At 48.1% G+C, this 20,791-nt stretch overlaps 1 protein-coding gene and 1 long non-coding RNA gene across 8 annotated transcripts in view; one reads left to right on the top strand and one right to left on the bottom strand.

Moving 5' to 3' along the window:
* Nucleotides 1-254: 254 nt before the first annotated feature.
* LOC106971808 (uncharacterized) lies at nt 255-20,732 on the top strand. Of its 2 annotated transcripts, XR_003425667.2 has the most exons (4): nt 255-4,105; nt 13,736-13,856; nt 13,974-14,694; nt 20,170-20,643. It is a non-coding gene; the product is annotated as an uncharacterized LOC106971808 (long non-coding RNA). The 2 variants fall into 2 exon arrangements; XR_008293048.1 differs by having other exon boundaries at nt 13,736-14,694; nt 20,170-20,732.
* Nucleotides 18,351-20,791, bottom strand: part of CHIT1 (chitinase 1) — a 35,838-nt gene continuing 33,397 nt past the window's right edge. For all 6 annotated transcript variants that reach the window (XM_027074753.2, XM_053209168.1, XM_027074754.2 and 3 more), the window contains 2 exons: nt 19,355-19,481; nt 18,351-18,796 (listed from right to left, as the gene is read on the bottom strand). In XM_027074753.2, coding sequence (XP_026930554.2) covers nt 18,561-18,796; nt 19,355-19,481 — 363 coding nt within the window. In that variant the 3' untranslated portion in view covers nt 18,351-18,560. The remainder of the gene's footprint in view (nt 18,797-19,354; nt 19,482-20,791) is intronic.

Raw genomic sequence — 20,791 nt, 5'->3', positions numbered from 1 at the left:
CAAAATTTAAAGTAAATGAATGTGTTGACAATTATCGTGTCAGTCTCTGTACACGAGTATCAGAATGTTCCTTTTCAAAGTGAAATGTGAACCTGATCGTTTTCACTAGAATCATGGAAATGTTTAAATCAATGCATTTTACTTATAAATACTTAATAAAACTGAATGTTTCTTTTTGATGAGCAGGAATAAATAGGACGACTCTGACAATTGTGTCGGGCTAATCAACCATGTGGAGAATGGCAAACAGAACTCATTACTTTTCATATATCCCATTTCATAAAGTGAAAAAATAAGTCCATGCGTTAACGATGGCTGTCTCAAAAACCTATCAATGGTTTGGTGTGAAAGATGTCTTCACAGTTTTACTCTTCTGCACGAGGGGCCCGAATTTGGGCAAGGTCAAATTTGGAAGAGTTATGAACTTAAGTATGAGACATGAACTTAATTATTGGACGGCAGAAACTAGTTATAAGCAATGTTTTAACAATATATTTTTAATTTTTTTTAAGTTGCTTTATTCCGACAGAGAGACAGAGAGAGTGAGCAGGGGGAGGGGCAGAGAGAGAAAGAGAGAGAGAACCCCAGGCAGGCTCTGTGCTCTCAGCACAGAGCATGACGTGGGGCTCAAACTCACAAACTGAGATCATGACCTGAACCCAAACCAAGAGTCGGAGGCTTAACCGAATGAGCCACCCAGGTGCCCCAGCAATATTTTTTAAAAAAAACACACAGAAATAGGTAGTAATTATTTAGGAAAATTAATGTTTTCCAAAAGAAGGACTTTATGTTAAAATGTAAAAAAAATATGCCAAAAGAACAAAGAATTAACAGAATCTGTTTATAAAAAGGGACTTGCATTGTTTGGGAGTAGGTTATATTAGTTAGAAAAACGGGCTGCAGATCTCAATGCTGGGTGTGTTCTTTGCATAGATCATTAGTGTAACAATTTATAGTAAAGAATACAGTACTCATGAGTAATTTAATTAACATCAAGCCAACCCATTTAAACAATTAACACGTCATTGCTCCTTTCAAACTCATTATTTATAGCTATTTTATACATAAGAAAATGGATTTTACTTTCCCCTTGGACCATCCAAGCTTGTTGCATAACCTCAAATTTGTCTCTTACTATTTTCTTTTATGTTTTGCACATGGACATTTTTAGTTTATGATAAAAGTTTTCTTTTTTTTCTCCTGATTAAAAAATATATCTGTTATCTTGCATGTACATATTATTATAACTGATCTTTTTTTTTAATCTTTCTTTTAAAACTCTGTATGTACATTAACATAACCCAAAGGCATTTATACAAGCTTTCAACCTGTTACTGCTGGCTATGCTATGCTGTATTAAATAACAGCAGGGGTATTTTAAAATGATGCTGTTCGAGTATCCAAAAATTGCTTATTATTAACTCAAATTAATATTAGTTTAAGGTCTTATGGTTAACTAAGGCTCTGGAAGTTATAATCTGACACATTAACACTGTGTGTCCTTTTAGCATTCTACAGAATAATCTTTTTCTATAAAGATACTACCCTTTATTATTAACTTACCTGAACTCTGTATTTTGCAATTTTGTAATCTTAGATAAATTGATGTTAGTTTATGACCAGGAAAAATGGTAGAGAAAAGTTAGGCAGTTCAAAATAATTGCACTTTCTACAGGCAAATAAACCCACATTGTACAGACTAGAATATTGCATTCACATTGGTTTTATGATGGTGGTAGAATCAGGGAGAAGGCATAGCGCTGTTTACAAACCCAAATTATTAAACCAGTTTCATTTTTCCAAAGAATCGTCTTGATTAGAATATTATACAAATTATTCTGCTTACACAATTATAGATGAGATATTAAAACTTTTAAGATGTTTTAACAGTCATGCTTTTGCTTATTTTATACCCTAGTAACCAAGATCACTAATTAAGCCATGTTTTCCCCCCCTTTTTATAATTATATAGTTTAGCAACAAATGATAAATTTTAGTTTTAGCAAGAAAACTTGAATAGTTTTAGCAAGAAAAAAATTCTCAAAAAGTCAACAGATTTAAAGCATGAAAGTAGAAGTATATGTTAGAACTCTTTGGATTCTTCACATTTATGTGAGTGCTTGATATGGTAATATTTCTTTTAGGAAAAAGAAGTTTGCAATAGGTACTTAATCCATTAGATTTGAAAAGATCTTAACCATAATCTGACCTATTAACTTCCTCCAGGAGTGAATAAACTGTATCAATTTGTTTGCTCAAAATGTTTTCCTTTATGTAAAATAGATCATTTTACCAACTCCTGTACAAGTTGGAGGAGCTAAGAGAATCTAAGATAGAAACAGGCACTACCAGCGTCTTTTAAGAAAGTTGATCAATTAAGTCCTATAATTAAGCACCATCAGGTCATTGGGAGGACGTGTTTTTGAAAGTCCGAGTAATTTGGGGATCTCCTTTTGAGATCGTTACGTTCTCTCTCTTATAATGCCTACATCCCTCACAATAATAACCTCCTTTTAACCTCATATATAAGTTTCCGAAGAGAGGTTAATTTTGAATCAGTCATTACTTAGGGACATTCAAGAGAGCTTTTCGTTTCCTTTCATCTTTGGTATAGGGTGTTCACCTTTGTCACCATCAACAGCTATTGGGACCATAATGAGTACACGATACAAACCAGAACTTTGGGAGGCATCTGGGTGGCTCTGTTGGTTGAGCATCTGACTTCAGCTCAGATCGTGATCTCACGGTTCGTGAGCTCGGTCGGGCCCTGCATCAGGCTCTCTGCTGTAGTGCAGAGCCTGCTTCGGATCCGCTGTCCCCTTCTCTCTCTCTGTCTCTCCCCTCTCTCACATTCTCGCTCTCAAAAATAAACATTAAAAAAAAAAAAAAAGCCAGAACTCCGGGATAAGGAAGAGCTTCTGAAATGAGAACAGAACTTCTACCGATACCAACACGAAATATGCGAACACAGAACCCGATCAAGAGTTACAGAAATGCACACACAACCCCTTTTCAACCTCTGTATTCTCAAATGCCGGAAACCATCAGAATCCTCAACCACATTCCTCCCAGAATCCTCAAACACATTCCCCTCACCAAAGCAAAAGCGTACCAGGGGAATCCAATTCCAGAACGCCCGTGGGTTGCCCCGTGACAGAAACCTCTCCGTGGCCAGGCTAATCGCACGGTGGTCTGCACTGCTCCTGCCACCAGTGTGGGCACACCCGGCTGTAGCTCCCTCAGAACCAGAAACGAACTTGGCCGAGAACCCGATGCAGCTCCGTCAGCTCACAGGAGAGTCCCCGGAGGAGCCAGGGGAGGGTGAGGGCTCCACGGCCCTGGGTCTGGACGAGGTGTGCGTGACCTTGACGCCATCGGTGGGAATCTAGGAGTAAGCTGTCAAGGGAGAACCAGAGACCAGTGCTTTTAGGAAAGGGAAGAAAACAATCACTCGTGAAAAGTGTGAGGGGGCTGCTTTTCTGACGGCCAGCAGGTCAAATACAAAGCACGAGTATTTAAAGGGAAAAATCAAAAATGACCAAGATGACCGTGTTTATAGTGGTCTATTCGTGGTAGAAAATAGCAGCTTTCTCACATGGCTGTCATATTCAGAACATGCCCTCAGATTTTCAGCACAGCAAAATTCAGGGATCAAGTGTTGTTTTTGTTAGAGAGTCCACATTTCTGGGAGGTATTCAAGGCTTATTGTTTGGGGAAACAGAGCCAGTTACCACAGCCCTGTCGGGTTTTTTCCTTTTTTTTTTTTTCTTCCCTTGACTGTGGCATATGAAGTGCTTAGTCACTGGAAACAGGGAAGGGGGGTGGCACTTGGCTGGCTCAGTCGGTGGTGCCACTCTTGAGGTAGTGGGTTTGAGCCCCGTGTTGGGAGTAGACATTACTTAAAAAAATAAGATCTTAAAAATAAATAAACAAACAAACAAACAAGGCACAGCTTCACCTTTTGTTCCTGCAGTGTTCACATACGTTTGGTACATTAACTAAAAGTCAGAGGATCATGAAAACTGGTCTCTCTAGAGAAGCCACATGAAGATAATGGACACGTGATCGTACCGGTCCCTTCAGCTGACCTGTCATCAGTTTCTTGGTAAGTAGACAGGGTGGGGAATGATCCGGACACCATTTCTGCCTGGATGGGTGGGACAGCCATGTGGGGGGCCTCCTGTGTAAGGGAGCCAGGGACCCTTGCGGGTCTGCATTCTCTAGGCAGCGGACTAGGAGGAGAAAGCTGGGTGAGGCACCACTCAAGAACTCGGGGCCGGGATTCCTCGCCCATCCCGGAGCCCCTAGATCAGAGACGTGTGTGTTTATTTTTTTTTATAAAACCCCTGCCCTTGCCCGTCTTGTTAAAGAAGGGATGACCACTCTGGCTCATCTGGGCAGCTCCCTGCCGGTGGTCAGGCTTACTCGCGCCCACCTCTCTTACCTCCACGGACCCCTCAGATGAGTGACTTCCTCTCCCTCCCCAGCGCTCTGCTCTCAACTCTCCACTTCACTTTTCCCTCCTGCTTCCAGACTCACCTCCTCCTGGAACCTTCTTCTTTCACCAAGCTCTCTTCTAAGGGTTCTTTCCTCTGGCTCTGGCTTTATAACCATTGGATTGTGGGGATTTGGGAACACCTGCCTGTGTGGAGGTGTGCTTGGTTCCTGTGTGTTCCAGCTTGCCTTCTAAACTGAGCACTCTCTTTTCCATCTACCGCACATGAATCTCCCTGAAGATAGGATCTCTTTCCTCCTTTCCTCTTCGGATCTGGTGCCTCCTGGGAGCAGAGTCTGTGTCTCTTTCCACTGAACTTCTCCACCGCCATATTTGTGCAGGGGTCTGCCTCTCCATAGATCTCGTCAGCCCAAGGACAAAGGTCTCTGGTAAATGTCTTTGGATGATGATGACGGTGATTTCAAGCCACCGTGTCGAGGAATGTTTTGAATACAGACAGTGTTTTTAGTGACCCTTTACTGGGCCTCCCTTCCTGTCCGGCTAACAATCATACACTCCCATCCCCTAGGACAGTCTTCCCCTTCTCCTCTCCATTCAAAGTATGAGTTAATGTGGGGCACTTGGGTGGCTCAGTCGGCTGAGCATCCGACTTTGGCTCAGGTCATGAGCTCACGGTTCATGAGTTCGGACCCCACATGAGACTTTGCGCTGACATCGTGGAGCCTCCTTTGAATGCTGTGTCTCCCTCTCTCTCTGCCCCTGCCCCGCTTGCACTCTCTCTCTCCCTCGAAAATAAAAAAAAAACATTAAAAAAGAAAAGTACGAGTTAATGGAATGCGCGCGCACACACACACACACACACACACACCCTCCTACTTCCAGAAGCTCTAAACCTCAGCTACTAGTGTGTGGCTCTGACCTGTCTAAACAGCCCTTGTCACCATAAGCGATGGTCCCCTCTCTGGGGTTGTTTCTAATGCCAGGAGAAAAGCAACGCTGGTAATGTACCAAGCCAGGGCCCCAGTGAGCTGCACCCTGCGCTACGCTGTGGCAGGTGCAGAAAGAAACCTCTCATTCCCATTCAGCTCTGCCACCTGCTGACCTTGGGAACATTATTCCACCCCTGCGAGCCTCAGTATCTCCCCAGGATTGTCGTAAGTGTTAAAGGAGACGTCGTATGTAAGGCTTTGGCACACTAGCAGAGGTACAGCAAGTGCTAGTAGGTTTCTGCAGCTAGAAGTTTCTGCAGACCCTCTGTCTTAGGAATTTTAAGCCCGGGCCCTTTGGCTTGAGATGACATAAGGTCCCTTCTGGAGCCTGGGAAATGAGTGAGGTTTGGAAGAGAACACCTTTACATGGTAAGAAGATTGTGGTCAACAGAATAATGGCTCCCCAAAGACACCCCTGTCCCACTCCCCCAGCACCTGGGAACGTATCACCTTACATGGCAAAGGGGGCTTGGAGGATGTGTCTAAGTTACGGAGAGCTGAGAGACGGGAGATTATTTTGGATTACCCAGGGGGCCCAAGGTAATCACAAGAGTCCTTCAGACACAGAAGAGGGATGTGGTGATGGAAGGCAAGGAATGCAGGAGGCTTCTAGAAGGTGAAAAAAAGGAAAGAAAATGGATTCTGCCCTGGGGCCAGAAGGAACGAGCCCGGCTGACTCCTTGACTTTAGCCTCGTAAGCTTATTTTGGATTTCTGACTGTCAGATAACAGATATGTGTTGTGTTCGGCCACGAAGGTTTGTGGGATTTGCTTCAGCAGCCCCAGGAAAAGAGTACAGAGGTGGTTTTCTCTGTCAAACAAGGAAACCAAGAGTAGGTGACTTTGTTTCCAGGTCTCCCAGCCACCCGCCCCAGGGCCCGGCCTGCGGTTTTGTTTCAACAGACGTGGCCCGAAGCACAAAGTGCCCTTTTTCCTGCTAAGGGGGCCCCTCCGGGAGGTGATGTGAACATGGTGTGCACCTGGTGCCCCTGACACGTTGAAAGGAAGTGCCAGCTTCCTTAATAAGAACAAACTCCAGGCAGGACCACGTGTGTTAGCCCCGGAAAGAGAATTGCCACGTGGGCAGGGGCAACGGGGCTGCATGATCCCTCCTCTGTCCCCAGGAATCACCTGCATGCACCTTCCCCTTGAAAGGTTGTCACAAGGGGGCCTTGGAGACACTGGTCATCCCTTCACACTCTGGCCTAGGAGGTGGCACACTGTCCGTCTGCAGAACTGAATCCGAACCAGGTGTTCAGACAGCCTTCAGGGGAGGCTCCAGGGTACAAAGGGGACGTGCACACTGAGTGACCGGTGCCATCTTCTCTCCTTGTTCCACGTGGAGAGGCCATCTTTCACCCCCTGTTTGGGGATGCACCGTGGCTCGCAAGCTGGGGCCCAGGAGAACCAGGCCCGAGAGACGAACCCTTTCTGGTCTGCCCAAGGCCAGACTTCTGAGCTCTGGTTTCCAATAAATACTTGTCCTTTCCCTGGTGGCTGCAACTGATCACTTTTCCTCATCAGGAAGCCTGCGCTCCCCACCTATGGACATGACCTGGCTCCCCAGTCAGGCCGCAGGAGAACAGAGAAAGCACCCGTCACTCAACAGCATGTTAATTATCCTACACTTTGGGTTAAAGCACTAAATTGCTCACCAGGCCCCAAGAGTCTTTTGGTTGAAAATTTCATGCCATTTATCCATCCTGAGAGGGAAGGGGGGCTTTCTATGAGTGCCAAATGCTCAACACATTGTATGCCAGTCATCCCCTGCCAAATCCTGGGAGGAAGGTACTAGTCTATCCCTACTTTACAGCTGAGCAAACTGAGTCTCGGAGAGGATACTTTCCCCAAAGTCACACAGACTTTAATGCGGTGGATCAAGGGCTTGAACTTGGAACCTATGGCCTTTCACCTCTTGAGTGTGCGGGTCCCCACCCTGGTTGTGGGGAGAGCAGGTGGAGAGGGGGTAGAGGGACCATATTGTAAGAAAACTCATGATACATAGTCAGACAATGGAACGGAACAGTTGAAACGGGGACTGCCCTAGATAACTGGTAAGATCTTGCCAAGAAAGGAAGTCAGGAGCTAACTATAGAGCATGGCCATGACTGTCAGAACTCGGCTGGTCTCCGGACTCCGTCACTTCTCCCTGTTGGTGATTTTCCATCCTCCCACTGTTCCCCTGCAGGACTAGCTTTTAAACCCTGAAACCGAAAGAGACAGCCAGGAAGCTAGCAGCCAAGGAGCCTTTGTCCAGTTCTGCAGCTAATTTTGGAGGAGAAAGAAACCCTACAATATGGTGTTTGTGTGGGTAGTTTCGAGAAATGTAAAAATAAAGGGAGCGGGCGCTGAATCCTGGGTAGCCGAGAAGGAGGAAGACGGGAGCTTGCAGGAGATGGCCTGGGATGGAGACTGTACCTACCTTTTCTTTCTGGAATAGTTACTGAGCCCCCATGAGGTGCCAGGTCCAGGGCTAAGCTGGGTGGGGTGTGGAGTGGGGTTTAGTTTGGATGGTCGGAGAGTCGTCTCGGGGGAGGTGGCCTTAAACTGGAATCTGAGGGATGAGAGGGGAGTTGGCCATGTCCAGAAGCAGGGAGAATGATCTAGATAGAGAACACCATATGCAAGGTCCCGGGGGTGAGGAAAAAAAAAAGAGAGAGAAAATGGTGATGAGAGAGAAGGGTCTGGTCAGGGGCCCTTGTAAACCATGAAGGGGTTTGGCCCTCAGTGTTGTCAGATGCCATTGAACGTTTAAGCAGGGGTACGCCACAGGATTTGTGTTTTGAAAAGTCACTCTTGCTGTCTGCCGAGACCAGCTTTGGAGGGGGACTGGAATGAAAGAAGTGAGAGCGTGAACAGCCATCAGAGAGGTCCAGGCAAGACGTGTGGCCACCTGGACTAGGCTGGTGGGGGGGGGGGGGACATGGGGAGAAGAGGGCCGACTCTAGACATTTATTGGAGGGGAAAATCAACCTTACCGAGGAGGTGAATGTAAGAGCTGAGGGAAAAGGAAGAAGCAGGAATCACCTTGGGGTTCCACCTCAGCCACGTGGAGAGGCGCTGGGTAATTTTCTAAAGTGAGGCACCCTTGAGGTGCAGACAGGTTTTATAATAACGGACTCTATTTCGGGCAAAGATGAGCTGTTTACACCTCATCGGAGTGGAGAGAGCAAGTAGGCCGGTGGACGTATGCATCTGGAGCTCAGAGGGGAGGTCTGGGCTGGAGATACGCAAGTGTGGGAACCATTAGCATAACCATGCTATTTAAAGCCCTGGAAATGGAAGAGATGATCTAAGGAGAGAAGGGCAGAAAGCCCTGGGCAAGCCCTGAGGCATTCAGATGGGTAGAGATCCCGCAGAGGTGGAATAGACCCAGAAGATGTAGGGGGCAACCACCCCATTCACCCAGTTAGCAAACCCACAGAGGGTGGCCTGGGGCATGTGCAGCAGAGGCTGGGGACGCCAAGGCATTAGGACAAGGCCCTTGCCCTCAAGGGGCTCACAGTTTATGCAGGAGCAGCCTTAAGAGCCAATATTTACATTACAGTGTGGTATAGTATTTGTAGAGATGGGCCCAGAAGAAGGCACTGGAAGATCCCTCTGTAGTCTCAGGTGCCAGAAACAGGTATGGCTGAGTCTATGGAAGGGGCCGTGGACCTCAGGAAGGTGGAGAGAAAGGATGCAGGGGCTGAGAATTCTTTGGGGTCTGGCGTCCTTCCTTGAGACTCCCTAAATCCCCTGGACCCACCGGCCTCTTCCTTCCAGAGCCCCCACAGGCCATGAGCGTCGCTAGGGAGCCCTGCTCCTTCCTCATTTCCACCCCACCTCCAGCCCTCTAGGTCCCCTCCTCTGTCCTGACCGGCTCACTCCCTTAGGAAGAGAACTGTGTTCTGAAACAGGATTAGCTGGACAGCAGAATGGCTGTAGCCTGGAGCCTTGCCCCCCATTATAGCGGGATATCGTCCCCAAAACTGCTGCAATGAAGCAGCAGGAAATGAATCCTGCTGTTGAGAAATCATGCATGTTGACCAGCTCGTATTTCACACTGCTTGAGGAAAAGAGAAATCTGTCTCACTGAGCTTTTCAGAGAGAAACGAGGTCAGTAACCACCCCCCGCCCCCCGTCACTGCAGGCCAGAGCCCTCCACCAACAAACCCCCACTCCTGGCAGCTGCTGAATGCCACAGACTGGGCGCCTCTTGGACACTGGGCTGCCTGGCTCACGGTGCCTGCGTGGCTCACTCTCCTGTGGTTATGTTGAGTCCACAAACCCGCATAGCCTGGCTCCAACCTCTCCCTCCATCCTCACCTCGCGCTGCCTCCTTCCTGTGCCCCGTACCCGGTCCAGTCTGGACAAGCCCTGGGGATCCTGGCTCTCAACACTTGCCTGGTTAATACTCTGCCTTGGAGACTGAGGAGGCTCTGAACCTGCCTTCAGGCTCAGTCTCTGTGTTGGTGCCTCTATTTGTTAAAGCTCTCACTGCTCCGTCGTTCAGAGAGGATTTCTTCTTCCTTTGAACATGTTTAGTGTGTTCCTATTTCATTGCTTATGGCTCATTTAATCTTTAATTATAATGCTTTGTGGGCATGCTTTATCTCCCCTCATGGACTCTGTAAACTACCGAAGATCAAGCCTCGTGTCTGGGGTCAAGTCTCATTTATCTCCATCCACAGCTTCGGCAAAGAGCTTGGGCATGCTTGTGGAGTGGATGAGGTTTGGTTAAAGTTGCAGAGGGGATGTGTGCTGATGTGGGAAATACAGTCTAGGGCTTGATGTAATTGGCTCCCTGGGAAAACGCACCTCTGCTAAGAGAATCTATGAAGGGATAGAGAGTAATTTGTCCATCCATTCACCCATCCATCCATTCAACAAATACTTATTAAGCATTTACGCCAGAAGTAATGTTAGATACTGGAGATCTAGTCCTAAGTCTGCATCAATTCTTGCTCATGCAGAGATTCTGTCCTAGCCCAGGGACATAGATCATAAACAAAGAAAACATCACGTAGTGGTAAGCGTCACTGATAAAAATAAGTCAGAGTGATGTGCTTGTGTGACTGTCAAGTGGTTGGGGAGGGGGTCTCTGAAGAAGCGACACTAAGGAGAGACCTGAAGTGGGGTTGAGGTGGCAGGGGGAGGTGTGGGCATGAGCTGTCCCAGAGAGGGGAACAGATGGGACAGAGCTTTGAGGTCGGGGAAGGTGGGGACCGAGATGGGATGAGTTTAATGGGTACCAGGAACAGAAGGAAAGCAAGAGTGGCCGGATCCTGGGGAACAGGAGGTGATGGACACAAGTGACCCACAGTTCAGTAGGGAGATGGTGGTGACACAGTCATATGTGCTGGCAGAGTGCATACATACAGCATGGGCTTCTGGCCAAGGTATGGATTTGGTCCTCACTCTAATTATTACTGATGTGTGAACTTGGGCAACTTTTCTGAGTCTTAGTTTCTTCCTTTGTAAAATATCTAATTTGTGGACTTTTTGTGAAGCAGATGGTATAATGGAAATAAGCACCCACGCTGTTGACAACAAATGGTAACCTGAAATCCAGGTAGTAACCTAAACACCAGGCATTACAGAATGAGGGACGACCGGGAGCCCAGTGCTAAGCAGGGACAAGTTAGCCCTTGTCCCGCGGAGGCTTCCTGGCTCTGTCCTCCTTCTTTTCCTCTCCACCACCCTACCTCTCTCCTTCCATCTTTTTCTTACCTGATTACATTCCTTTTTATTCTCACCACAGTTTCTTACTCTCAACTTTCCTTCACATTATTTCAAATCCCATCAGCTCGACTGCCGCAAATTTAGAGTCAAGACGTATTTTTAAATACCGATTGTTGAGTATGGTTTTGTCTTCCTTTAGAAATCAGGTGTGTTGGTATGGAAGTTCCTCAAAAAATTAAAAATAGAACTACCTTATGGCCCAGAAATTGCAATGCTAGGTATTTATCCACGGGATACAGGTGTGCTGTTTTGAAGGGACACATGCACCCCGATATTTATAGCAACACTATCCACAATAGCCAAAGTATGGAAAGAGCCCAAATGTCCATCGATGGATGAACGGATAAAGAAGATGTGGTATATATATACAATGGAGTATTACTCGGCAATCAAAAAAGAATGAAATCTTGCCATTTGCAGCTACGTGGCTGGAACTAGAGGGTATTATGCCAAGTGAGATTAGTCAGTCAGAGAAAGACAACTATCATATGACTTCACTCATAAGAGAACTTTAAGATACCAAACAGATGAACATAAGGGAAGGGAAGCAAAAATGATATAAAACCAGGGAGGGGGACAAAACACAAGAGACTCTTAAATATGGAGAACAAACAGAGGGTTACTGGAGGGGGTGTGGGAGGGGGGATGGGCCCAATGGGTCAGGGGCATTAAGGAATCTACTCCTGAAATCATTGTTACACTATATGCTAACTAACTTGGATGTAAATTAAAAAAAAAAAAAAGTCAGGTGTGTTGAATTCTGTTAAGTCCCTGTTAATGGAAAACTAGCAGCAGCCTCCGCACCTAAATTAAGTAATTTTCTATGATCGTATGGCCCTGGGATGATTATTTTTTTCCACTGAGATCACTGTCTCTTAATAGAAAATGGCTCCTACCACTGGATTAAAGGATTAGAAAGAGATTGTCTCAAGGCATTCGGGGACTGGTGCACCAGGAGAAGGTCTCTCCACTGGCTGAAGAGTGGAGATCTGGATGCCCTCCACAGGCCAGTAACCCCTGAGTCACTCCAGGGATGCTCTGGAACATAGCCTGGACATCATGTTCAGCCGCTGGCTGGCTTCAGATCTGTGGCTTCCCTGCAGATGTGGGACAGGGCAGACGGGAGGGCAAGGGCAGCCTGGCTGGAGTCTGCAGGGGAGATGTGTAAAGACAGGCTCTGGCATAAAGGGTAATGTGAGATGTCCTTTTCCCATTCTTGCGGCTGCCTTTAAACAAAGGTCAGGAAAGGACAGGTTTCGTGGGCGTGAGTGTGTGTGTGTGTGTGTGTGTGCGCGCGCGTCAGGTGGAAGAGGGAGCCACAGAGAGAGACCCCCACATGCTGTTCAAGGCTTGTACTGAAAGGGGCCTTGTGGTTGGGAGACTAAGGTGAGGGGCGAATACGTAAGCCAAATGGAGGCTCTAGCTCTCCCTTGCTTTTCTACTTTCTGGGAAGGGACAATCCAGTAGCTGGTGGTGGCTGGTAGGTCATCTAGTCCAACTGCCCACTGGTGGGACACTGGGGACCCAAGCTAAGTGACTTGCCCAAGTCCTCTCTCACACAGAGAGGCAGAGATAAAGGCCTAGTGTACTTTCCTCCATACCAAGTCATCTTTGAGTCTGGGTGATGGCGGTAAGAATATGGTAGAGGGACAGTCTCTCTGTACTCTGACTTTAGGGATCCCAGATGTCTAGCTTCAAGTCCTGCCCTGGCTCATGTTCCAGAGTCTGAGCCCCTTATGCTCAAGGTCTGCCTTTCAGTGGGGCAGGGCTGAGGGGAGCCCTGGGTTGTGCACTGGAAGGCGGTCCAAGACTTATCCATGGACACAGAGAAGCCACGTGGGACAAACAGAGAGCTAACTTTAAAAATGAATAAGGTAGAGATTTTCATCCTCACAGAGGCCGAAATAAGGTCACATGAACTATTACTACAGCTCAAGGATCTCAAATTACACTTGATCTTGCCCAAAAGGCCAAGAAGCGATCAAGGATCTCAAATTAGATGCCAAGAAGGCGCTAGGGAAAACAAGACCCCCAGCCCATGGGGCTGGTCTGATTTGGAGGGGTCTGGCTCCTTGGTGCCTTAGAGGCTCTGCTCCAGAAGATCAAGGGCAAGTTGTAGTGATGGCAGAAGTTATAGGCACTGGGTCCTCCTGCCATTTTCCTTTGATGCCTCCCATTCTCAGGTGGCCCCTTTAGTGTCCCGTCTTGGAATGAAGGGCCCAAGGGGGTGGGAAGACTGGGAGGGTGTCCTTAGCTAAGCCTGGCCTCCTGGTTGCCTGGTCTCATCAGTTTATCACTGGCCTGGGCAACAACTGGAATGGCAAGGGCACACTGAGGAGGGAGTGGGTGGTGCCGGGGCCAGATGTCACATGCCATATGGTAGGGGCCGAGGGGCAGGGGCCTGGCAGGAATGTCTGTTCCCTTCTCCCCACTCCCATGCTAAATAGAATGGCAACGCCCAAAAGGAATTCAACAGGGGGCCTTTGGAAGCCATCTTTCTCTCCCTGCGACAAGTTTTTAAACACATTTTTTTTTTTTTTTTTGCCCAAATCACTGAATTAATGAAGAAGAATCTGGCTATTTTCTCTTTGCACCAAGCTCTGAACACAACAGCAGACAGTGGGATGAGCATAAGGAGTGCTCCACGGTGGTAATTCCGCACTGGACCAGGGCCTGGCCTCGGAGCAGGTGCGTGACCTGGCAAGGGGATGCCCGGGCGGCCTCTAGCTGCTCCCTGTCAAGGGCCACTTGGGAGGGACAGATGGAAGGGAGAGACAACCAGCAACCTCCCTGACTTTATCTCAGATTAGGGCTTTTTAACCAGGGGACTGCAGGCTTCTTGACCCTTAGTGAGTTCAGCTCTCAGCCTGCTCAAGACAAAATCAGAAATGCGACGGTTCTGCGACCACTATAGGACATCGAATCAGCACTTACAAATGAGCCTCAAGAAAGCATGGAGCTGAGATGGCTTTCCTGGTGACAGCTACCATTCAAGGAACAGAGAAGTCCTGGGACACAACTCATCTGGAGAGTGGAAAGAGGGAAGCTCCCTAACTCGTTAATGAGGCCAGCAAAACATTGATACCCTAAGTCGGTTTATTATTAGCCTGGCCGGTAGCGGTGATGGCAAGGGCATCCTAGCGTGTGAGAAAGAAAACACGCAGGCCCATCTTGTTATTAATATATAAACACAAAAATGTGAAACACAGTATTGGCCAGATCCGGCGATGCACGGGAGAGATAACCCATCAGGGCCATGTTGGATTACTCCTAGGAATGCAAGATGAATGCAACAGGGGGAAAACTGATGAATGTAATTTGCTTTATGAACAGAATAAAAGCAAAAATCTATTGAAAATAAAAGCTTCCTGAAAAAATTCACAGCCCTTCTTATGGAAACTCTCAGGAAACCAAGAGTAGAAGCAAACTTCCTTAGTCTCATAGAAGACGTTTGTGAAAAACTTACGATAAATCGCATACTTAATGGTGAGATGTTGCAAACATCCCCTTTCAGGCCAGGAACAAGGTAAGATGCCCATTATCACTGCTTTTATTCACCACTGAATTGGAGGCCTCAGCTAGCACAGTCAACTAGAAAAATAAACAAAGGCATAAGGCTTGGAATGGAAGAAACAAAACTTATTCGTGTAGATAATACGATTGTCTATATAGAACACTCTGCAGAATGATCATTAAAGTTAGTAAGAGGGTTTGAAAAGTTTCCTGGACATAGCATCAGTTTCCAAATGTCAGTGATGTTATTATAGGTTAGCAACAATTAGCCAGAAAATCTAATTTAATTTATTTTTTAAAGTTTATTTATTTTGAGAGAGACAGAGACAGTACAAGTGGGGGAGGGGCAGAGAGAGAATCCCAAGCAGGCTCTGTTCTGCCAGTGTAGAGCCTGATGTGGGATTTGATCCCACGAATCAGAGGATCATGACCTGAGCTGAAATCAAGATTCAGATTCAGACACTTAATCGACGACGAAGCCACCCAGGTGCCCTGTTTTGTTGTTGTTGTTTAGTTTTTTAATTTAATTAAAAGTCATCTCTGCAGCCAGCGTGGGGCTTGAACTCACAACCCTATGATCAAGAGCCACATGCTTTTCTGTCTGAGCCAGCCAGACGCCCCTAGAAAAAGACTTCTTAAACAAAATGCAGGAGGCACAAACCATAAGGGATAGGACTGGCAAAGGTAACTACCTTAAACAATACCCAAAAAATGAAAAGCCACACCTCAAACTGGGAAAAGATATGGTCAAACCTACATCAAAGATCTGTGTTCAGAATATGTAAAGAACTGCTACATTTCAATAAGAAAGAGACAACATAATAGAAACATGGGCAAGCGACACAACAGATTATTATGCACAAAAGAACAAACACAAATAGCTTGTAGACGTAAGAAGATGCTGAAATGTAAGTAATTAAGGCAATGCGAGTTTAAACTCGAGTGAGATGCCGTTTTTACACCTCACAGATCAGCATAAAGTAGGGCGTAGGAATGGTGATGATGGGGTTCACTAGGAACGCTGCAATGGTAGGGAGTAGTTGGATGTCCACTTTGGGAAAACCTCTGCCCGCGCCTAGGAAAGTTGAACTCGCATGTGTCCCAAATCATACACATGGGTACCATTAGACAGGCTCAAAAGTGTTTGTAGCAATGTGGTCCACGTTAGCCCCAAACTGGAAACAACACCCATGTGTCCTGATAGCAGAAAGTAGAGATTTTGGCATGGCATGTGGTAGAAAATTATGCAGCAGTGAATAGGGTGAGCTCTGGCTAAGTGAAGATAAGAAGTGAGCCAGAGAAAGCACCACACAGTACGTTTCTGTTTATATAAGGTTCACAATAGTCTAGAATAAACAACTTCTAGTCTAGGAATATACGCACAGTTGATAAAGCTATAAGAAGACGAGGGAATGAATAATCAAAATCTAGATAGAAGGGTGTAGGATTAGGGAGAGGCGCATCAGTAGTTTTGAAGGTACTGGCAATGTTCTGTTTCCTTACCTGGGTGACAGACTCATGGGAGATACTGAGCATACATAGTTGAAACACTCTTTGGTCTATATGGTAGATTTCAAAATTAAACCACAATAAAAACAATAGAGTTTCACTGCTCACGTAGGGTGTGGTACATTTGGAAGTGGGTACCTGTGGCAGTGGGGGCCTGCCGGCCCCCCAGGAGAGCTTGGTCCCAGTTGGGAGAAGGGATGGGCTTAACTGTTTGCCTGGGTTCCGGCAGGTGTATTAGACATGGTGGTGAACGCTATGAACGTCCTCAGAGAGAAGGTCAGAGGGACCTGTCCTTCATGGGGTTGAGAGTGGTCATCGCTGTTAGGGAGAGCGGCCAGACATTCATGGGTTAAGCCACCAAGACATGAGTGACACAAAAATCCTTTTCAAACGCTATTACTCAAAGCTGATCCCCCCAACAACTCAAGCAGCATTTGCACCTGACTCGAAAGGTCGGCTCTGTACAGGGGTGCGTCCCCTAAGCTATAAGTGGATTGTGTGGGGCTGGTGGGGCAGTCTGATAGGTCAAGGGAGAAAGTTTAGTTTAAAAGTAGTATTTGCTTTGGGACTGGGGCTCAAACCTCACAGGGGTGATGACAGACTATGGGAGGTTTCTCATGAGAAGCCAGCATGGCTGAGCAAGGTGGTCTGGGGACCCGGCCACCAAACTGGGGTGGGATGAAAGGAAATGAGACCAAGGGATGAGGCTGGGGCCTAATGGAGGGTTTTGACTCTATGCTGATGATGGAGACTTGACTCTGTCCACCGGAAGCTGTTGGCATCTCTTAAGTAAGGGAAGTGTTAGGATTTGATCCAAAATTTAGAAACGTTGAGCTGGGGGCTAGATGGAGGTTGGCCTGGACAAAGGAGGGGCAGGAGGCAGGGTGACAAGTGGCACTGGCCTGAGCTGACACAAGGACCACGGGTTTGGAGAAGATCAGAGAGAAGCCCTGCTTAAAACTGTCCTCAACATGAAGGTAGCACCAATGTCACAGTGACGATGTAGGGGGACTTGGGCTGTTTGGGGACCCATAAATTCTGCTACAAGGAGACTCTCTGCTAGATTCTTGACTTACCCAGCCCACAGAAGGTAAAGAAAGGACAGAGATGGGAAGAGGGAGGGAAGAGTGAGTGCTGATCATGACGACGAGGCTCAATTCCACCCAACAGATGAGGTGATGAGGTTCTGTTTCCTGGCCTCAAGTCACACCGCTAGCAGGTGACAGAGCCAGAAGCCAGCTCTGCACCCCGCAAAAGGAAACCGCCACCCTGGACACCATTCTGAGCAGTTAGGAGGCTCTTGTCAGGCCTGGCGCGTCCCCTTCGAGTTGAGACCTCAAAGGAAGGGCATGTGTGGTGAGCAGGCCTGTGCTCGGGGCCGAAGAAGAACAGATTTGTAAAGGCCCGAGGACAGGCGGGGAGTAGAAGCGGGGAGGTCATTTTTATAGGGATCTGGTACCGGCTGTACTAGGGTGAAGGGCCAGGTCACCTCCTCTCTCCTACGTGTCCCCATCTCCTGCTGCCTGCCTGAGTCCCACCCCAAAACCCAGCTTGGGTGAGTGCATGGCAAGATGGACCATTAGGTTACGTGCAGATTTTCTTCCAATGGAACGACCAGGCTTCAACCCAAAGCTGCAGAGACCATTTGCATTTCTCGGTTATCCGGGATACTGTGTGTGCAACGTGGCCCATTTAGGACTCAACTGGGTTAGTTAGCCTTCTGTTTAAATACCTGTAAAATGAAGATAATAATTGTCCCTCTTTTGTCTGGCATATAGGAGCAGTAGGTGATAGAAGGCCTAAAACAGGATTTATCTCAAAGCGAGCCCTGAATACCTACCTGGGGTTTGGATTCTTATTTTAATGCTGGGTGGCCATTGCAGAGCCCTAAGGCAAGGAAAAGCTCTTTTCTGCTGCCATCTAGTGTGAATCTTGGGAATAACACCCAAGTGGAGGCCAGCAGGAAAAGCTCTCCAGCGAAGTCACCAGTGCCTTGAGAGCTGCCCACTGGAATGTGGGCACCCTGAAGGGCCTGCCTTCCTGCCTGGCTCAGACCTATGCATGCCTTAGGCCACCCTTGCCTCTTGGCTTCCCCACCTTCCCAGTTTTGAACTGACAGTGTGCTTAGAGAGGTTCTGTAAGTCACCACACCCGGGGACCGTGGGGAGCAAACCATAGATTTATTTTGCAAGTAACAGGTCCAGAAGGATCATAGGAAAAGGAACTCAAGGCTGAGAGCAGAAAGCTTGGATACAGAAAAGCCACAGGGAGGTCTCTAGGATTGTAGCCCCCAGGGAGAGCTGCAGAGGCAGACTGTGGAGTGACCCTAGCGCCTGGCCCGGTGGCTGTGGCTGCAGGGACCCTGGGCACTCAACTCCAAGTGCAGCATTTGCAGGAGGAGCTGAACACCAGGCTCGCTGGGCAGCTTTGCTGGAATAGCCGCCCCCCTGCACAGCTATAGTAGCTGGACTGGTCCCCAGGGTTGGGGTAGAGCCCGTCAGCTTTGCCCCGGCAGAAGGTGTCTTGTTCGAGGCTGGGGCCACGCTCAGGTTCAGAAGGCTGGTCTGGTGCGGGGACTTCAGGTCCTGGCGGGCCTAAAGGAAGGCCTGGGGAGACAGCGAACATTCAGCCAAGCCTCCCCCAAGAGATCCCAAACCCACAGGCCAAGCACACGGGCAACCACCACAGGCAGGCCGTGGCTCAATACCTCACCACTCCCCCCACCCAAAGGCAGAGCACAGCCAGGTGCCCGACAGCCACACTTAGAGCTGCAGCGCAGCTCAACAGAAAACACGGGGGTGCCAGTGGCCATCTATCATCTGCAAAGACCAGCCACACACTGTCGAGGGCTTCCGGGGGTCTTGCGCTCCAGGTGAGCGCAGGCTTTCTCTTTGAAAAGAGAGGCGCAAAACTGCAGCTCCCTGGCTGAGGGCCCCCAGAGGCAAGCCCTGGACAGGCGTTGCTGCCGTCAGAAAGGGGAAGAAGAGCCTGAAAAGAGAATGGCTTCCAAAGTTTCCTTGGCCCCTGGGGGTGCATGAAATTTGGGAAATCACAGGATTGGAATAAGGGTATTTCCCCAGAAGGAGGCAGGACCTGTAGTTCAGGGAGGGGGTGTTCCTACTCTTCCCGCGAATTCCGCCTCTGGTCCCTGGCCCCTCACTCACTCAGCTCCAGCTGCAGTGTCTTGATGAGGGGATATGGGCCCTGGTTACAGAAGAAGCCAGCGAAGTCGTCCATGTCCAGAGCCCACACCATGGCGCCACCCAGTCCCTTCTGCTTCAGGTACCTGGCCTGTGCACAAAGAGCAAGGCGCGGGTGGAGGAACCCGGGGGAACCTGGCCCGGCCCGTCCCAGAACCCGCTTCCTCATCTGGATAGGGCTCTTTTTCCAGCACCCCCAGGTCATGAGTGGTCCAGACTTCTGGACACAGCCCTGGGCGGGAAGCCTAGGCGACTGAGTCCTGATCCCTCTGGAATCCTCCCCTCTCAACAGGAGCATGGCCTGGGTGAGGGCGAGGGTGGGGGTTTGAGGAGTGGATGGGTGTGTGCACTTCCCTAGGTTGCAAGCTTTGACAACTCCGTCTTTTCTGTGCTGAGCTGCTGTGTTTGGGGGCACGGCCTGCGGGTTGTGACGAGTCCAGTTCCCATAGGGATGACAAAGCTTCCCCAGAGATCTGAACGATTTCCTGTCTTTAAGTCTTTGTCCTCCCTGAGGGCCTTCTTTCCTCCACCAGATCCCTGGGGTTTCCCCAGTGAATGGCTGTGTGTTCCCGCAAGTGGGTTTCCCCATCCCCTAAGCCTAACACGCCATGAGGGGAGTTGGAGAGTAGGGCTGGTCTGGAGCCCTTGCTGGCCCCAGTCTCCCATTCTGGCTACTTCCCCTCCAGTGGTGAGGGCCGACAGCTTGTTTTCGGAGTCCAGCCTGGCCTCTCCTCCCCACATGTCTTTGCTTCTCAGTTTCCTCGCCCTTCTGTTTTCAGACCTTCTCGAAGACCCTTCCACCGTGATCCCTTCTCCCATCTCCCCGCCGCCAGGATCACACTCCCTTCACAATTCTCCCAGAGCGCTTTGTCTACACCTCTAGAGGGACTGGCCACTGTCTGCCCTGCATCACAGCTGACGTGAGATGTCCGGATAGACAAACCAGAGCAGGTGCCTCTGCAGGAGTTCGTGATCTCATGGGGGAGAGAGGCATGGAAGCACACAAATACACTTGTTTTGAGCCGTTGATACTGGGCAGGAGTGGGGAGTCATATAAGTAAATCAAAAGGTCTGTAATCTGAGCATGCACAAATGTTGTCATTGAGCTGAATAAAATGATATATCTCACTGTATGTATTTCTCCTCTTCGTATGTCTGTAGAATTTGTATTTTATTAAATGCAAACATATATGTAATAAAATACAAATTCTTTCAAGAGTGGTACTTAACGTAGGGCAATTTTTTGTGATCATGCCTTTTCTTAATCGATAGTTGGTAAAAATACAAAATGCTATCACACGAAGACTTGTGAAATGTTTCAGAGGAGATTCCTCTTTGGAGAGGTTCTGGATGCCATCATTCAATGTTATTGACCTGGACCCATCCAGGACCACCCCCCTC

This window comes from Acinonyx jubatus, chromosome E4, assembly GCF_027475565.1.
Source record: "Acinonyx jubatus isolate Ajub_Pintada_27869175 chromosome E4, VMU_Ajub_asm_v1.0, whole genome shotgun sequence".
Lineage (NCBI taxonomy): Eukaryota > Metazoa > Chordata > Mammalia > Carnivora > Felidae > Acinonyx > Acinonyx jubatus.
This window is presented reverse-complemented; position numbering and strand designations above follow the sequence as displayed.